The 17,278-nt window shown below is 45.0% G+C and overlaps 1 protein-coding gene across 5 annotated transcripts in view; it reads right to left on the bottom strand.

The window, feature by feature from the left end:
• The window catches only part of FNIP2 (folliculin interacting protein 2), a 135,728-nt gene that overhangs the window by 88,378 nt on the left and 30,072 nt on the right, over positions 1–17,278 (bottom strand). Inside the window, exon 1 of one of the 5 annotated variants that reach the window (XM_084972177.1) lies at positions 7,212–7,463. The exons of the other annotated variants lie outside the window; for them this stretch is intronic. Within the exon in view, the coding sequence (XP_084828303.1) occupies positions 7,212–7,372 (161 nt within the window). The 5' untranslated portion in view covers positions 7,373–7,463. Of the gene's footprint in view, positions 1–7,211; positions 7,464–17,278 lie in introns of those variants that run through there. 5 annotated transcript variants of the gene reach the window in all.

Here is a 17,278-nt window from a genome sequence, read left to right as displayed (position 1 = left end):
CCAATGTTTTAGTTCCTTTTAAAAATTATACATGTGAGGCAAAAGTGGCAAAATGTGAAGATTCAAGAAAACTGGGTTGTGGTTATACATAGAGTGATTCTAAAACAGTCTGCACTTTTTGTATGATTGAAATATTTCATAATAAAATGAAAAGTGCTAAATGACTTTTTAAATGAGAAGAAAAAGATTTGGTAGGAAACTAATAAAATTAAATGGGATGAGGAAGAAAAAAGAGGTGGGAGCAACAAGTGTCAAACATATATTTTTATTGTTGAACCCAGTGAATGTATTAGCTCTGAAGACATATAGAGAAAATGCTTTTTGAAACATTAAGGGAAAAGAACCTCACACTTGTATCATCTAAGAAGTGATTTAAACCTATCCAAGAAGCTGGAGGTCTTCAAGTTGGCTGAGGCACCAGCCCAGTGAGTGTGACTCCTGACCTCACTGCACCCTGCCCCAACTGCAACCCAATTTAAAACAACCCAATTTAGGAGTTCCCATTGTGGCTCAGTGGAAATGAACCTGACTAGTATCTGTGAGGATGTGGATTCAATCCCTGGCTTCACTCAGTGGGTCGGGGATGCAGAGTTGCCATGAGCTGCGGTATAAGTCGCAGTCATGGCTCAGATCTGGCATCACTCTGGCTGTAGCAAAGGCTGGCAGCTATAGCTCCAATTCAACCCCTAGCCTGGAAACTTCCATATGCCTCAAGTTAAGAAGGAAGGAGGGAGGGAGGAAAGAAGGAAGGAAGGAAGGGGAAAGGAAAAGAAAAGAAAAAGAAAGAAAAGGAAAGGAAAAGAAAGAGTAAAGAAAGAGAAAAAAAATAAACCAACCTAATATAAAAATATGCAAAAGACCTGGACAGCTCATGAAAGATACAGATGGCAAACAGCATGTGAAAAAGGTGTTCCACATCATCTGTCATTAGAGAAATACAGATCAAAATACCAGTAAGATACCCCTACACACCTATCAGAACGGCCAAAATCCAGCACACTGACACCACCAAATGCTAAGAGGATGTGGAACAGCAGAAACGTCACTTATTGCTGGTTGGCGGAAATGCAAAACATTGCAGCCACTCTGGAAGTTTCACTGTTTCTTACAAAACTAAATAAACTCTTACTTTACAATGCAGGAATCACATGCCTTGATTTTACCCAGAGAAATAAAACTTACACCACATAAAAACCTGCACGTGGATGTTTACAGCAGCTTTAGTCATAATTGCCAAAACATGGAAGCAACCAAGATGCCCTCCAGTAGGTGATGGATCAATAAACTATGCCACATCCACAGTGGATAGTATTCACCACAAAAAAGAAATGAGCTATCAAGCCATGAAAAGACATCGAGGAACCTTTAATGCTTATCACTAAGTGACAGAAGCCAATGTGAAAAGGCAACGTTCTACATGATTCCAACCAAATGACATTCTGGACAAGGTTACAACTATGGAAACAGTGAAAAGATCCATGGTTGCCAAGGGAGATAGATGGGCAGAGCACAGAGGACTTTAAGGGCATGAAACTATTCTGTGTGATACTATTTTTTTTTTTCCACACCTGTGGTACGTGGAAGTTTCTGGGGCAGGAATCGAACCCTCGCCACCACAGTGTCCAAAGCCAGATCCTTAACCCACTGCACCACAAGTGAATTCCTATACAACACTATATTGATGGATACATTTCATTACATATTTGTCTTAACCCTACAGAATGAACACCACCAAGAGTGAACCTTGAATGTAAACTACAGTTTGGGGTGATTACCATGGGTCAGTTGTAGGTTCATCAGTTTTAACAAAAGTCCTGTCTGGTGTAGGATGTTGACAGTGGGGGAGGCTATGAGTGTGGAATGGGGGCTTAGGGAAAATCTGTCCTTTCTGCTTAATTTTGCGGTGAACCTAACACTGCTCTGAAAAAGAAAGACTCAAAAAAATTTCAATGGCCAAGAGAGCCTTTAAAATATAGGACTCTGAGTAATAAGCACTGTTTTCTGTTTCTTTTCTTTTCAGGGCCACACCTGCAGCATATGAAAGTTCTCAGGCTAGGGGTTGAACTGGAAATTTTTTTTTTTGACTACTTCAGAGAGTTTCTTTCCACTGGTTGATGGTTGGGATTTAGAGGTGCAATTTGAGAATGAGTGAAAGGGTGCCTTGTAATAACCTATATTGGAAAAAAAGAATGGACCTATGTATACACATGACTGATTCATTTTACTGTACACTCGAAATAATACACATTGTAAGTCAACTATATGCCAGTAAATTTTTTTTTGAAATCAGTGAATAAATTAAAAAACTATGTCTTTGGGGATTAGTCAACCAATCTCCCACTTTAATTTCTTTTAGAGGAGAAACTAGAAACAGAGAGATGAGGTGATGATCCCAAAGACAATCAGTTTGCAGGGGCAGTGAGTGGATTGAGCTTTTCGATGGTGAGATCCAGGCAGAGAAGACCCCGGATAAGAGGAGCTGCCTCTAAATCTGGCACCACAGCCTATGTTCTCACATGTTCGGGCTGAATTTTTTTTTTTTTTTAATCAGCAATGAAAAAACTAACTTAGCTCTAACAAGGATGTGGTTTTTACATTTTTTTTTTCTTTTGTTTGCCTTTGGTGAGGGTGAGGCATGAAAGTAGAAGGAAATATCATAGAAAAAAAAAAAAAAGACAGCATTTAATTCACTTCTGTTCTATAAAGACCTGAGAGTAGTGGTATATATATTTTTAAAACCTTTCTTATCTCAGAAAAATCTGAGATTAAGCCAAGGATCAACCTTCAAGATGTAAACATGGACTGATGATGTAGGCCTGATGCCCATGTCCCATGTACCTCGGGGTCCCACGGGCTGGATTCCCCTTGGTGAGTTTGGTTCTAAGTTTGCCCGTCACCTCAGCCAGGCCCCAGGTCACCAAATCCCACCAGGGCTGGGGACAACATGTTACTCAGACAATGAAGGGATAAGGCTGAGCTGGCCTGGCTCACGGGAGAGGTTGCAGCAGGACACCCAGGCTCAAGCCCAGCTCACATACCCCAGGCCAAACCATTGATCAGGAGCTCAAGGGGAAAGGTCGCAGAAGTGGCCCAGCACCTGGCCTATGGCCGCAGGGTTAGAGTCACCTGTCTTCTGCCTGAAACACTGTCATTTTAAACACAATTTGTTATGATGACTGACAACACGGGCTCTGCCCTGCTCGCCACTGATATGTATCAAAATAAGACGCAGACATGGTTTTTGTCAGTGTTACCAGGCCATTCATTCGCCCCCTCACTCATTCTCAAATTGCACCTCTAAATCCCAACCATCAAGCAGTGGGAAGAAACTCTCTAAAGCAGTCAAAGAAAATTCCATGTGATGCAGAAAACCACCGAGAAGGGAAGGAATGCAGGAAGGGCAGTGAACTTGTGAGGGCAGGGCCAGTGCATCTGGGAGGGGGAGAGCCCCGCCCAGGAATCCGCAGGCTCGCTGGGAAGCTGGTCACCAGCACAAGACCATCAGCTGACCCGCCTGGGATTTCCCTGTGCTTCCCACTCCCGCAGTGCAGCAGCTCCACAGCTTAAACACGAAAAGCAGAACAGTTCTCGCTAAGTGAAGCTCAAATGAAACCCTCCCCCGTCCCCCCACCCCGCCGCCTGCATTAGACGTTCCTCTAACAGCCTTTTACTAAAATCTTTAGTAACCCCACAACCCCACCTACTCTAAATAAAGACTGCTGGTGAAATCATGGCCGGCTTGTCACCAAGCAGTGTTCACTGGGGAAAATACACCCCGGTTTCCGTACTTGTTCTCTTGTTAAGGAACTTCCACAAACAAGCGAAGGCTCTTTCTTTAATAAAATCACTGCGTCCAAGTTGCTGATAAATCAGAGATCCACCTTCATGACTTGGTCTGTCCCCTCGTCCTGGAGATTCTACAGTTCAGCGCATCTCCTCTGAACCCAAATGTCAAGATGTGAAACTTCAAGCGCCATTGACTCTAAATGACTGTTTCAGTTCCTCTTTGGCGTGCATGGGGCATACTGTTAAAAAGGCAAGGTTATGGCAAATGTTCTCTGGCCATAAGAGAAACAGTGGTTCACAGATAAGCTCGGCAAATCCCAGATTCCACAAATACACAGCCCTATGGACATATCTGATTGGCTGGGAAGGTTTGGAAAAATCAAGTTATTAGCAGCTTTGCTGTGGTTGATATTTTAAGAAAGAATGTTGGAAGCAATGACACTTGAAGACTACACCACACACCCAGTGATATGGTTCAGAGTTTTGAGATTTGACTTGAGTTTCAGCAAATTTTTTTACTAACAAACAGTTTAAGGTGCCTCATCAAACTGTACTGGTTTTTGTTGACTCTAGGATTTCCTGAAATAAACTGAACCCCAAGTTCTGTCATTCTAGAAACGAAGGAGCGTAGAAGTGAAAATACAGAAGACAAACTTCTATCCTGAGATGTTTCTTTCCACAGGAGCCTCAGTGAGAAGATTAAATGTTTCCTTTTGACCTACACTGTGTCTGTTTTGCACTGTGTCACTGTGCCCTAACTGACACCATTCCACTGTACTTATGGAATCTTTCTCTTCACTTTCAACTAATTAGAAGATGGTGAGGAGAGAAAAAGAGAAACAAAAAACTCCTTCTCGGTGTGCTCAGCTAAAACAACCACCTGAACCTGTTGGTTTAAGACACCCGAGAGCACAGCAGGCGCTGGAAGTCACACCTGTCTGGCTGCCACCTGACCTGGACACACAGGTGACTCGTGAGCACTTTGGGGCCAGGTCCTTGCATCTCATACTCCTATCAATCTTCACTCCACCCCAAGACTGGCCTGGGTCCAAAAGGGAGTCAGGAAGGCAATCTCTTCACTTTCAACTAATTGGACAATCATAGGGAGAGAAAAAAAAATTCCTTCTCGGTGCACTCAGCTAAGATGACCACCTGAACCTGTTGGTTTGAGACACCCTCTCTGTTGGAAGTCACACTTGTCTGGCTGCCACCTGACCTGGACACACAGGTGACTCGTGAGCACTTTGAGGCCAGGTTCTTGTAGCTTGTGCTCCTATCAATTCTTCACTCCACCCTGAGACTAGCCTGGGACCTAAAGGGAGACAGGAAACCAAGCACAGTGCTGCATATGACCAACATCTTTTCGAGACCATAGGAGGGGAAGAGAAAGTGGACAGTGGACCGTAGTGGCTGGTCTGGCCAGAGATGACTTCCAAAGAAATGACACATCATTGCACAGAATTTTTATTTTTAAAAATCTCAACATCCGAGGAGCAAATCCAAAGGAAGTTAAAGTAAGAAGAGGAAATAATGGATATGAAAACATTTTGTTAAGTTTACAGGGTTGTTTAAATAAACTGGTTAAAGTCCTACCCCAAATGAGCAAATTCACTGACAGTGAGAAGCAGAAGCTCCTATCAAAAACTTTAGAAGTTTTATAAAAAAAAAACAAAAAAAACAAACAAACAAAAAAAAACAAAACAAAAAAAAAAAACTTGTGTGGCCCTCCCTGTTACCTTCTCACGTGGGTGCCACTCCCAACACCCCAATACCAATTTGGAGGAATCTAGAATTGTCTGAGTAACAAAAATGGGAATCCAAAGGTCCTGATGATGTACTATAGAATCTCAGGGGAGGAAAGAATTTTCAAAGTGATCTTAACCAATCACCCAGCTTCAGAATTGAGGGTGAGAACCAGAAAAGGCAGGGGACTAGCCCACGGTGACAAGGCTGCTGGGCAGCAGAGCTAGGGACAGAAGGTCCAGATCAAGACCCAAGACAACTGGGTGTCAACCCACCACTCTCTCCTATTATTACACCACTCACCCAGTCTAGATAAGAAACAGACGCAGACAGTATAAAAGTGAAATTCTTTTTTTTTTTCCTCACAGCCACACCCTTGGCACATGGAAGTTCCCCAGCTAGGGTCAAATTGGAGCTGCAGCTGCCAGCTGACACCACAGACACAGCAACACCAGATCTGAGCTGCACATGCAAGCTACACTGCAGCTTGTGCCAATTCCAGATCCTTAAACCCACTGAGTAAAGTCAGGGATTGAATCCTGAATCCACATTCTCACAGATACTACTTTGGGTCCTTAATCTGCTGAGCCACAATGGGAACTCCAAAAGTGAAATTCTTATCCGAACCCTCAATACGTGTCTGTAATTGAGTGGAGAGCACATGACTTCCACACTTCTCCCTAACTTTCCGCTCTCCGCTCTCCGGGGTGCTTATACACCGCTTTATTAATTTCCCATTGAGAAAATACTATGACTTTTACATGACAGAATAATCACATCCTGATTATTTGTTAACCAGCCAAGAAACACATTTATGAGATTAACAGTTTACAAGTCAGGTTAATTTTGAAAAAAAACTTCTATAAGGAAGAAAGTAATGACATTTAAGCAAATGGAGAAACTTAGGTTTACACTAATCATGAGAATCAGAGCTTACTCTTTGGCTCACCTTACATAATCTATGTAAGATTTTGAAATGAAATCCAGTTCTCAAAGGACTTTTCTGTTTCACTGATAAGCACTAAAATTCTTAACAAGTAATGTTTCAGTTAAGAGCTACTACTACCAAAATTAATGAACTCTTCCAAAATGAAGGAAATAAAGCAAACTAAAGGGACACAGCAAGTATGATGTGACTCTTTTGATGAGCTGCATTACTAACACTGGTTCATCCCAAAGCCTTCCTTCCCAGGAAAAGGACTTTCCAGAAGAGGATGGCTGGGCTGCCCCCCGCCCCCCACCCTGCCTGGATCTCCAGCCAGAAGTGCCCAGTGCCCCCATCCAGACTGAGAAGTGAGGACCCCCAGCCTGCACCCCATCCATCACATGGCAGTCCTTCAGGACTACACCTCTCTCGCAATGACACTGTCAACAGTGATGCCCAAGCCTCCATGCAAGACAGGATGTACCTGCTGCCTACAGGTGGCTCATATGAGGGCAACGGAAAGTTGAGAAAAAAGCACACGGGCAGTAGAATGGAAACAGCCACCAAAATACGTCCAGGCCTCTACTTCTCCAATAAAGGAGAGGACTTGTCTTTGCACCACCAGCCACTCCCTGACTCCTATTCGGAAGCAGTTTGGAAACACAAGTTTCAGATCAACACAATGTTGTCTCTGTGGTGTGCAGTGAGTTAAACAGGAATTTTTCTGAGATACTGAGATAGAAGTGAAGTCTCAAACCTGCCACCAGGTTCCATGGGACCGGGTCCCCCCCGCATCCTGGCATGCTTTTGGATCCTCGCACATGGAAGCGCCTGGCAAGTCCTCCCATCACACACATGTCCAGCAGAGTCCCGCCAGCCCCTGGGCTGGGTCTTGGTCTTGGCCGAGCCACCACACATCTCCTCTGTAGGTCAACCCTCTTCTGGGTCACTTTGACCATCAACATGGACTTGGCCCCATGGCTGGAGGGGCTCCCGCAGGGATCACCTGTCCAAAAAGATCCCGGCACTCCGGACATAGATGCTGTAGGTGAAGACAAGCTTCTAGGCAGGAGCCTACTATTTCCTCTTTCAAAGATTTTTTTTTTAAAGCAACATTCATTTGTTAAGTAAATGAAGCCCGCCCATGATTTATGAAGTCAGATACATCCATCACATTCTAAAACACACTCTATACTATAAACAGACAAGTCCAAGTCCTGCTTCCTACTTTTGTCCCCGGCTCTGTGCTGGATTAGCAGAAGAGAAAACCCTCAACAGGTTGAGCAGCTCAGGCTGACTCACTTGTCCATGGCCTCGTAGGAAATTATGCAGTGGCCAATTAATTGATCACAAGACCCACTCTTATGGCTCATGTATATGCTCTGGGCAAAATGCAGTGATCTGCCTTCAGCTGTAAGGTTGTTCTGACATTGGCCACCCTCTGGATGGCCCTCTAGTGAGTAAGTGTCAGCTGACAGGCCTCGCTCTGCAACCTTGCAAAATTCTACCCAGAGCAAGTGAAAGAGGGTTAGTGGCAATGGAGCAATGTGGGGCTTAATGTACAGGAGGTGACGTGGGAGAGGGGGGCATCCCTGCTTTAACAGCCACGTATAATTTAATATATATGTAAGAAAAAAAAATAAATGATATTAAACATAAATGAATATAAATTAAATAATAATGATAAATAATAAACCCTCAAAACTCTTGCACCAGTTTCTTAATTCCTAAGAATATTCAAGCTGAGAGGGCCCTGAACTACGAGAACCCAAGAACAAAAGAAGTTCAACTTTGACCTCTGACATGAACAAACTGCATCTGTAAATTGAGACTACTACTATAAAATTACATATCAGGAGTTCCCGTCGTGGCGCAGTGGTTAACGAATCCGACTAGGAACCATGAGGTTGCGGGTTCGGTCCCTGCCCTTGCTCAGTGGGTTAACGATCCGGCGTTGCCGTGAGCTGTGGTGTAGGTCGCAGACGCGGCTCGGATCCTGCGTTGCTGTGGCTCTGGCGTAGGCCGGAGGCTACAGCTCCGATTAGACCCCTAGCCTGGGAACCTCCATATGCCGCAGGAACGGCCCAAGAAATAGCAAAAAAAAAAAAAAAAAAATTACATATCAATATGATATATATCTATGCTATATATTGATATATCACATATTTCAATGACTTTATATAAGCCATATTTTGTATTATGATTATATGCTTTAGACATGTATTTACAGTTTATATATTTTATATGATATATATTGATATAAATACCAGTATGATTCTTCCATAGTAGTGTGAAGTCATGGAAAAAATAATCTTTCTTTTAGAAGAAATAGAAAGTACAGATCCCTAAAACACAGGTCAAGTCTTGATACAAAAACTACAAGGGACCATCCCCATTCATTTTCCTCTGGTCATCCTCAAATCTGGCTGAAGAGAGTATTAACAGACCCCTAAAACCTGATGAACTCTTGGCTGGGTTTTTAGTTTGATGAAATAAAATTCATATTTTGTGGCAAGACAAGAAAAAAATCTAAACATAAAATTTTCCTCTGCCGTGTGGGCACCCTCCCTCCCCTATGGTGTGTGCTGTGCATCTGCACTGACCAGACATCCTAATCCTGCAAGGGGCCTGGGCGACCCACTAACTCTGCACATGAACATTTGGATTGTCATCTGACGGATAACCTTCAAGAACCACGTCCTCCTTCTAATGGCAGAGCAGCCTCAGAACCTTGGGAATGACTGTCTCCTGGGTGATAATCCTCGGGCTGGTGAGAATAAAATTTCCACTTCTTTCTGGATTCTGGGTTAATTCTTCATTGACAAATTTCAGGAGGTTATAAGTGTAACCTTATTCACAGCAGCCAGCTATAATTTGCTCTGCACAGGCAGGAAGATCTAATGGTGTTGCAGCAGAGGCCTCAGTTACCTTAGGACTTTACTATGTATGTGACCATAAAGTTCCTCTGTAACAAACCCAAAGAAGATCTTAACTACACCCTCCTGTGAGAGATAAAGTCAGCGACACACCTACATTTTCCAGGGAGAGGACACATTTTGGGCTTAAGACTTAACATCACAGCCATGGTGTGATCTTGGGTTCCTCTTTTTCCTCTGAACTGTCTAGAAATTCACTTTCTCTTTTTCGCAAGAGCACCCAGGCAAGTTCTCTGCCAAGGCCATCTCACCCCAGGAAGCCCAGCAAGCAGACGCTGGAAGCAGAGCCCCTTCTCCATCATGCCCAACCTGACAGGTGGCCCCAGCTAGGCCCCAGGTCCATTCTCTAACTCACCTGGGGCTTGCCTCATCTAAAATCACAGGAGAGAGAGTTCCCATCATGGCTCAGTGGTAACGAACCTGACTAGTACCCGTGAGAATGTGGGTTTGTTCCCTGGCCTTGCTCAGGGGTTAAGTATCTGGTGTGGCCGTGAGCTGTGGTGTAGGCCACAGACGCAGCTTGGATCCTATGTTGTTGCAGCTCTGATTCGACCCCTAGCTCGGGAACTTCCATATGCCGTGGATCTGGCTCTAACAAAAATAAAACTAAAATAAAATCACAGCAGAAACGAAAACACAGTTCAGTCTTCACGGGGTAAGACCTTTAAAAATGCCCAAGCAACGAGGTTTTATAAAATATGCCGAGGAAGCACTGGGGGAACACATTCCACTTTTCATGCATAAAAAGATGAACTTCACTTTTAAAACTTCAATCTCTAAAACATATTTGTCTAGGACTTGATGAAAGGACAGAAACCCTTTCTAAACATGTATTCTGTACGTACACTTACCTAGCAGTTGCCCCAAAGTTGTTCAATCATTCCAATATTTTATATTTCCCAGAGGGTTCAAACACCATTATAAAAATACAAATTGTATCTCCTATGCAAAAGATGCAAACATTTTAAACAATCACATTAATAAGAGATGAAAATGACAGTGTGGTTACAAAGGACATTTGGATGAAATAAGGATCCAACTGCACTGGGAAAAAAATTCCCTTAAACAGGAACTAAGCTGAATGGCACAGGGAACCCCAACACCTCACTCAGCCTTTACCTAATGTTCAAAGATGAGGAAGAAGATAAGGAACTGGAGGTCCCTTGCAGTTTTGCAGCAAGACTTGCCCTGTATTTTAGGGACCAGTGCTTTTCATTTCTGTACCAGTCACTGTTTCTCCCTACACACCTCTCAGCCTCCATTCGCTTAGCAGTGGTGCTCAAACTCTACAGTCTCACCAACACCCAGTGCCGGCCAACCACTGCCTCCCCCAACCCCGCCTCATTTCTGGTTTAGCAGTTTCGGGTGGAATCTGAGAATGTGAATCTTACAAGTTCCCAGGACGCTGCTGCTTCCAGCCTGGGAACCAGCTGATGGAAAACCACTTCCATAGTGAAAATCCCATGTTCCCCGTAACGCTGCTGCTTCCAGCCTGGGAACCATCTGATGGAAAACCACTTCCATAGTGAAAATCCCATGTTCCCTGTGAAGATGACCTAGGCTTGAATTCTGTCAGGATGTTTTAAAAACATACTCTTACACTTAGCACATAATTGCTTTGCAATAGAGAAGTGGACCTGTCTTATGATCCTCACCAGATCATACATTCTTTGAAGATAAAATAGGGTCTTGACATTCACTTTCTTCGTCATGCAGGTCTTAACCCTGACTTTTTGATTGGTGTAACACCACCAAATATTTACATTAAAACTAGGATGTGAACCCACTTACAACAAGCCGTGTGCCTTAAGGGTAGGTGTATTCTGACCAGAGGGTGCTTATGCACGCACGTACACACACACTCCCTTCTCTACTGCAGCAAAAGTTCCCTTAGAAGCTTTACCATCTTTTACTACATTCGACATTAACTCCTGGTATTTTAACATTGAAAGTTTCCTCTGTTCTCCCCTTAGTAACCCTGAATTCCACACTTCAGAATCTGATCAGATGTAATAAAGCAGAAATGTACATCAACACCACAAGCACTGTACTTAAAAGGGATGCCTCCGTATGGCTCTTAACTTCCGTTTACTTACTTACTTATTGCTTTTTTAGGGCCACATCTACAGCATATGGAGGTTCCCAGTCTAGTGACTGAATTGGAACTACAGCTGTCGGCCTACGCCACAGCCACAGCCACGCAGGATTCGAGCCGTGTCTTCCTACACCACAGCTCATGGCAACGCTAGATCCTTAACCCACTAAGTGAGGCCAAGGATCAAACCTACATCCTAATGGATACTAGTCAGATTCGTTTCTGCTGAGCCACAATGGGAACTGCCATAAACTTCCTTATATTGAAATGGGAGTTTTAAACTGTCATCAGAAAATGGAAGAACCAGGAATAATAATATCACAACCATCTCATGAGACATGAGAGCAGCACATGGAGTTGCTAAGAGAAGGCACATTTAGACCTTTGGTACTTCAAATCTGCTCCCAACTTCAACCCAACCTCCCTCTTCCTGTATCTCCTCGTCTGTCTGTGGAAGCATTCTCTCTTGGAGGTGTTCATCCCTCATTACCATGCTGGGTACCCTGCCACTAAGCAGCGAGCACTACCCATGTGAGCATTCATGCTGGGCCCTCCTTGTAACCCTCCTCGTGGAAGAGCTCCCATCTCCCCACACGGTCAGCGCACACGCACACACTGGAGAAAGTGTCCTCGGTCACCCGCTGGGTACTCACATCCACCTGCACCTGTACACATGCTGTACGTGCCACAACTGCCCCACAGATGCCTACAGGCACAGGCGCACTTAATCAGGCGCTGGAGCAGAGGATGGGAGCAGAACAGAGTGCGACTCCATGGGGCCCACATCAGCTAGGGAGGCTCCTGTGTCAGGTTTTTAGGCTGCATCTGCCTTGCTCCCCTTCCCAGATGGGACCAAGCGGTCCCCAAGAACAGCAGGAGTAAGTACCACTTAGGGCATATGAGGAGGGCGGCCGGGACTCAAGACACACCAGTCCCTTTCCTCTGCCCCTGACCAAGATCTCTCATCAACCAGAATGCTGGCTCCCACTCTGCCTGGAGCCTCTCTAGCCTTTCCAATGCAACATCCCAGAGCACCCACCTCAAATCCAGAGTCTGAGGAAAACGCCATCTCCAGGCCTGACTCAGAGCAGGGAGAATTAAAGTCAGGCAAGGTTCCCAGTAAGTATTCATGCATTTCTGCATCCTTAAAAAATCCATCCCCAGGCCTGACTCAGAGTCAGCAGAATTAAAGTTTGGAAAGTTTTAAGTATTTGTGCATGTCTGCACCCCAGACTGCTCACTCTTCAGGTGACAAAAACACAGTGATCACTGTGTGTAATAAAAATTTAATGAAAAAGCTACAACCAAGAAGTGGATCTGAAGAGAGGAAAAATGAAGGCCTAACAGTTCCCTTCAATGTCCAGTCTAATCATTCAGGTAATGAACCTTCCCCTGCCTATCTGCATTACCTTAATGAAGAAAAGGAGAGAATATATGGGGAGGAGGGGGTGGCAGGCTTCAGGGTCCTCTGATGGGGGTAACTCTCTCCTTCCCTCATGCCTCTCCCAAAGCAGGGGCGACTGACGGCAAGCCTCCCTCCCTGGGACTTTTCCAGCGTGGTCCCTTCCGGGGGAACACACAAAGTTATGGATGCTGGTAAACTGTCTCCTGATCTGGGCACTGGTGCTGTGAGCAGGCAGCAGGCACATTTCTGTCTATAGATTCTAATTCCATATGAATCTAAACAATGGCCCCTGCCAGGCTGCAGAAAGTGGACACAGGTTAGGGGTGAGAAAGCTCGCTCCAGGCAGTAGGCTCTGAAGACAAGCAGGAGGAAGACCATGCCAGCAGACTCGGCTCTTCAGAAACATGATCACAGAGGGCTCCTCACACTGAGCCTTACCCCGGACCAAATGCAGATGGAGCTCAGGAAACTGGGCAGCACGCAGCCCTGTGGGACAGAGAACAACTGGCAGGGTCATCAAGCCTCACTCTATGGACCAGGGTCAAGCTGCGTTTCCTTGGTTTCAGGGAGTAGGAAGCACTGAATTATCTAATCAGTGGGGAGAAGGGGGCACAGACAGGCCAAGGAACTAGTCCAGTGTGGGCAGGGACCTGAGGCATCCTCGCCAGTGACAGGGAGCCACGCCACCTGCCCTGTGTGCTCTGGCAGAGGTGCCATCTGAGGGGAGGAGGTGGAGGAGGAGGCAGCTGGTGTCACTGACTCATCACCTAAGCCCCTGGCTCTCTGCTGCACCTAGAACCCCAGGCCAGGGACAAGTCTCAGTCCTCCGGGGCTGAGGTCTGGTACCATGCATGGGTGACCAGGTCTCCCAGGGGACACCCGGCCATGAACCCTGCCCCTCTCTGCCGATGCCCTGCTCCACCCTCCTCCCCTGACCCCACCAAGGCCATGCCCCAGGGGGGTCTTACTCCCAGGCAGAGGGGTTTTTTGATCCATCCACAGTTAGATTAAATGTACAAAGGGAGTTCCCATCGTGGCTCAGTGGTAACAAACCCGACCAGTATCCAGGAGGATGCAGGTTCCATCCCTGGTCTTGCTCAGTGGGTTGGGGATGTGGCATTGCCATGAGCTGTGGTGTAGGTCACAGATGCAGCTCAGACCCTGTGCTGCTACGGCTGTGGTAGGATGGAAGCTATAGCTCTGATTCGACCCCTAGCCCGGGAACTTCCATATGTCTCGGTTGCAGCCCTGAAAAGATAGATAGATAGACAGACAGACAGACAGACAGACAGACAGACAGACAATAAATCAACCAACATTACTGCTTTGACCTAAGAAGGGAAACCATCTGAGAGATAATTTAGCTTTCAGATTCAAATAAAAGCTACATGAAAATTTGGGATGATCTGCAGGTTCTGATTATGATCCAGATTATTTTTCCATTCCCAGATCCCCAGATTTTGAAGAACAAATCACTGGGCACCCAGCACAGGTAAGGCCACCCATGACTGAAAAGCACCAGTGTCATCTCTTCATGAAGCCTATGAAACAGGAAAATTCTTATGTTAAAGCCAAATAAAAACAACAGGATAGTAAGTGGTGTATGCACTATAACAACTAGTGGACTTTCTAAAAACCAAATGTAGAAAAAAGAACTAGAAATAGCAGAACGTCTTTGAGTAGCTGAGACTCAGAAAGGTTTTCCTTTTGTTATTTTCTTTAAAAAAAAATTTTTTTTTTTCACTTTTTAGGGCTGCACCTGTGGCATATGGAGGTTCCCAGGCTAGGGGTCTAATTGGAGCTACAGCTGCCGGCCTACACCACAGCCACAGCAATGCCAGATCCAAGCCACGTCTATGACCTATGCCACAGCTCATGGCAACACTGGATCCTTAACCTACTGAGCAAGGCCAGGGATTGAATCCGCAACCTCATGGTTCCTAGTCAGATTTGTTTCCACTGAGCCACAATGGGAACTCCATCCTTTTATTATTCTCTATTTTCCATTTTTCAACAATAGCTATGGATTATTTACAAACAATGAGTAAAACTTCTTTAAAAAGTTCTTGCTGCCTGAGTTCCCGTCATGGCTCAGCGGTCAACGAACCCGACTAGGACATGAGGTTGCAGGTTCAATCCCTGGCCTCGATCAGTGGGTTAAGGATCTGGTGTTGCCATGAGCTGTGGTATAGGTCACAGATGCAGCTCGGATCCGGCATTGTTGTGGCTGTGGTGTAAGCCATGGCTACAGCTCTGATTCGACCCCTAGCCTGGGAACTTCCATATGTCGCAGGTGAGGTCCCTAAAAAGAAAAAAAAAAAAAAAAAAAAAAATTCTTGGGGTCAAACCAGTAATGATCACTTGACTTCTTAATTCTACAATAATTCTCCAGGCTCCACTGTAAGGGAATTGTCAGAGCCAAAACAATTGCAGAAGGCTGAAAGGAAAAGCAAAGCACTCATCCTCCAAGAGTGTGATTCTAGTCACACTATTTTTCCTTCCATGTGATCGCTGTCATTAATATTTATATAAGCGAGGAGTTCCTGTCGTGGCGCAGTGGTTAACGAATCCGACTAGGAACCATGAGGTTGTGGGTTCGGTCCCTGCCCTTGCTCAGTGGGTTAACGATCTGGCGTTGCGGTGAGCTGTGGTGTAGGTTGCAGACGCGGCTCGGATCCTGAGTTGTTGTGGCTCTGGCATAGGCCGGTGGCTACAGCTCCAATTCAACCCCTAGCCTGGGAACCTCCATATGCCGCGGGAGCGGCCCAAGAAATAGCAACAACAACAACAACAACAAAAGACAAAAGACAAAAAAAAAAAAAAAAAAAAAATTATATAAGCGAGCAAAAGCACAGAGCTGCAGCTACAGATTCTTAAAACATTTAACTAAAAACAAAACTCCCCAATTTCCCTTTATTTGGAGACTCAGCTTTGTACCTGGCAACAGTACAACACACATAACAATAAGAGGATTTTTAAGCTACACGCGACATTTTTTTTAAGTGCTATTCAGGAGTTCCCTGGTGGGTCAGTAGGTTAAAGATCCAGCGTTGTCACTGCAGTGGCTTGGGTCACTGCTGTGACTCGGGTTCTATCCCTGGCCTGGGAGTCTGCTGCAGATGCAGCCAAAAGAGGATTTTTTTAAAAATTAAAAAGTGGTATTCAGGGAGTCTCTGCTATGTTGCAGTGGCTTAAGAAATCTGACTACAGCAGCTCAAGTTGCTGTGGTTGCTGCAGAGGCATGAGTTCAATTCCCCAGTCCAGTGCAGTGTGTTAAAGGATCCAGCATTGCCACAGCTGTGGCTTGGATTCAACCCCTAGCCCAGGAACTTCCATATGCCTCGGGTGTGGCCATAAAAAAAAAAAAAAGAAAGAAAGAAAGAAAGAAAAAAAAAAGTGCTATTCAAAAGCTATCTATCTCACCAAGTACAGGATGCTAAAGACACAGAGATAAGGAAAAGAAAGATAAGACTCTAGGAGATTCCCTACTTAGTGAAAAGGAGGCTCAGAGGAGGAGGATTACGGTAAAACTGTGGCTTTAACTACTCTGCATCCAAACTTTATGAAAAGAGGTGGCCAGGCCAGGCCCACTAGCGCCAGGCTGGAGGCTCTGCAGTGTAACCCTCCACCCACAAGAAAGGCCACTGTGTGTCTTTTTGTCTCTGTGAAATGATTCACTCTTTCTGAAATCAACTAGATAACCAGCAATTTAGGTAAAAACTTTTTTTTTCAAGGTCCAATATCAGACCTCAATCTACAGTGTACTTTTTCCCTGTGATTTTTACAGCCCATCCCTCTGTTTCTCTGAAATTAACAACCACCACACATTATTGCTTTTCAAGCTTCCCAACCACACAGTTATTTTTAAAACTTCCAAAAGTTAGAAACATATAAGCGACAACATATTACACAATCTTTAAAGTTTAACTCTGCTTTCACACCAAGCTGCCACTAGCATGCGGACCTTAGTAAAAGCATCAGCAGGCCAGGTCTGCAGAAGAGGTTGGGGCCATAGGTTCTGGAATCACTCTCCCCAGAGCATGAGATGGGTACAAACAGTCACACAGCAAAGTAGAAGCTGCCTTGAAGGGTAGCCATAGAAATGCCTGTTCAACCCAGCTGTTTGAAAGCAGCTCTGAGGACTGCCAGTTTTCAGGGTTCTCAGGCTCCCCATCAAAACTGCCATAATTTTTACCAAAACTGTGTAACTCATGAGAAGCAAGCTTCCAAAAAACACCTAGTAGGGGACCCTCTGCTATCTCTACCTCCCTTCCACTTGGACACGCAGCTGTAATGTAATTACACTGCTCTATTGATGCTCTGCAGTGGAAGCAGCCTGGATTGCTCAGAGCACAGCACAGAGCCATACAGGCAAAGTCCAGTTCTAA

Source organism: Sus scrofa, chromosome 8 (assembly GCF_054392235.1).
Source record: "Sus scrofa isolate SSC_HxYL_T2T_F1_AM1 chromosome 8, Sscrofa_HxYL_maternal_Yorkshire_Landrace_v2.0, whole genome shotgun sequence".
Classification (NCBI taxonomy): domain Eukaryota; kingdom Metazoa; phylum Chordata; class Mammalia; order Artiodactyla; family Suidae; genus Sus; species Sus scrofa.
This window is presented reverse-complemented; position numbering and strand designations above follow the sequence as displayed.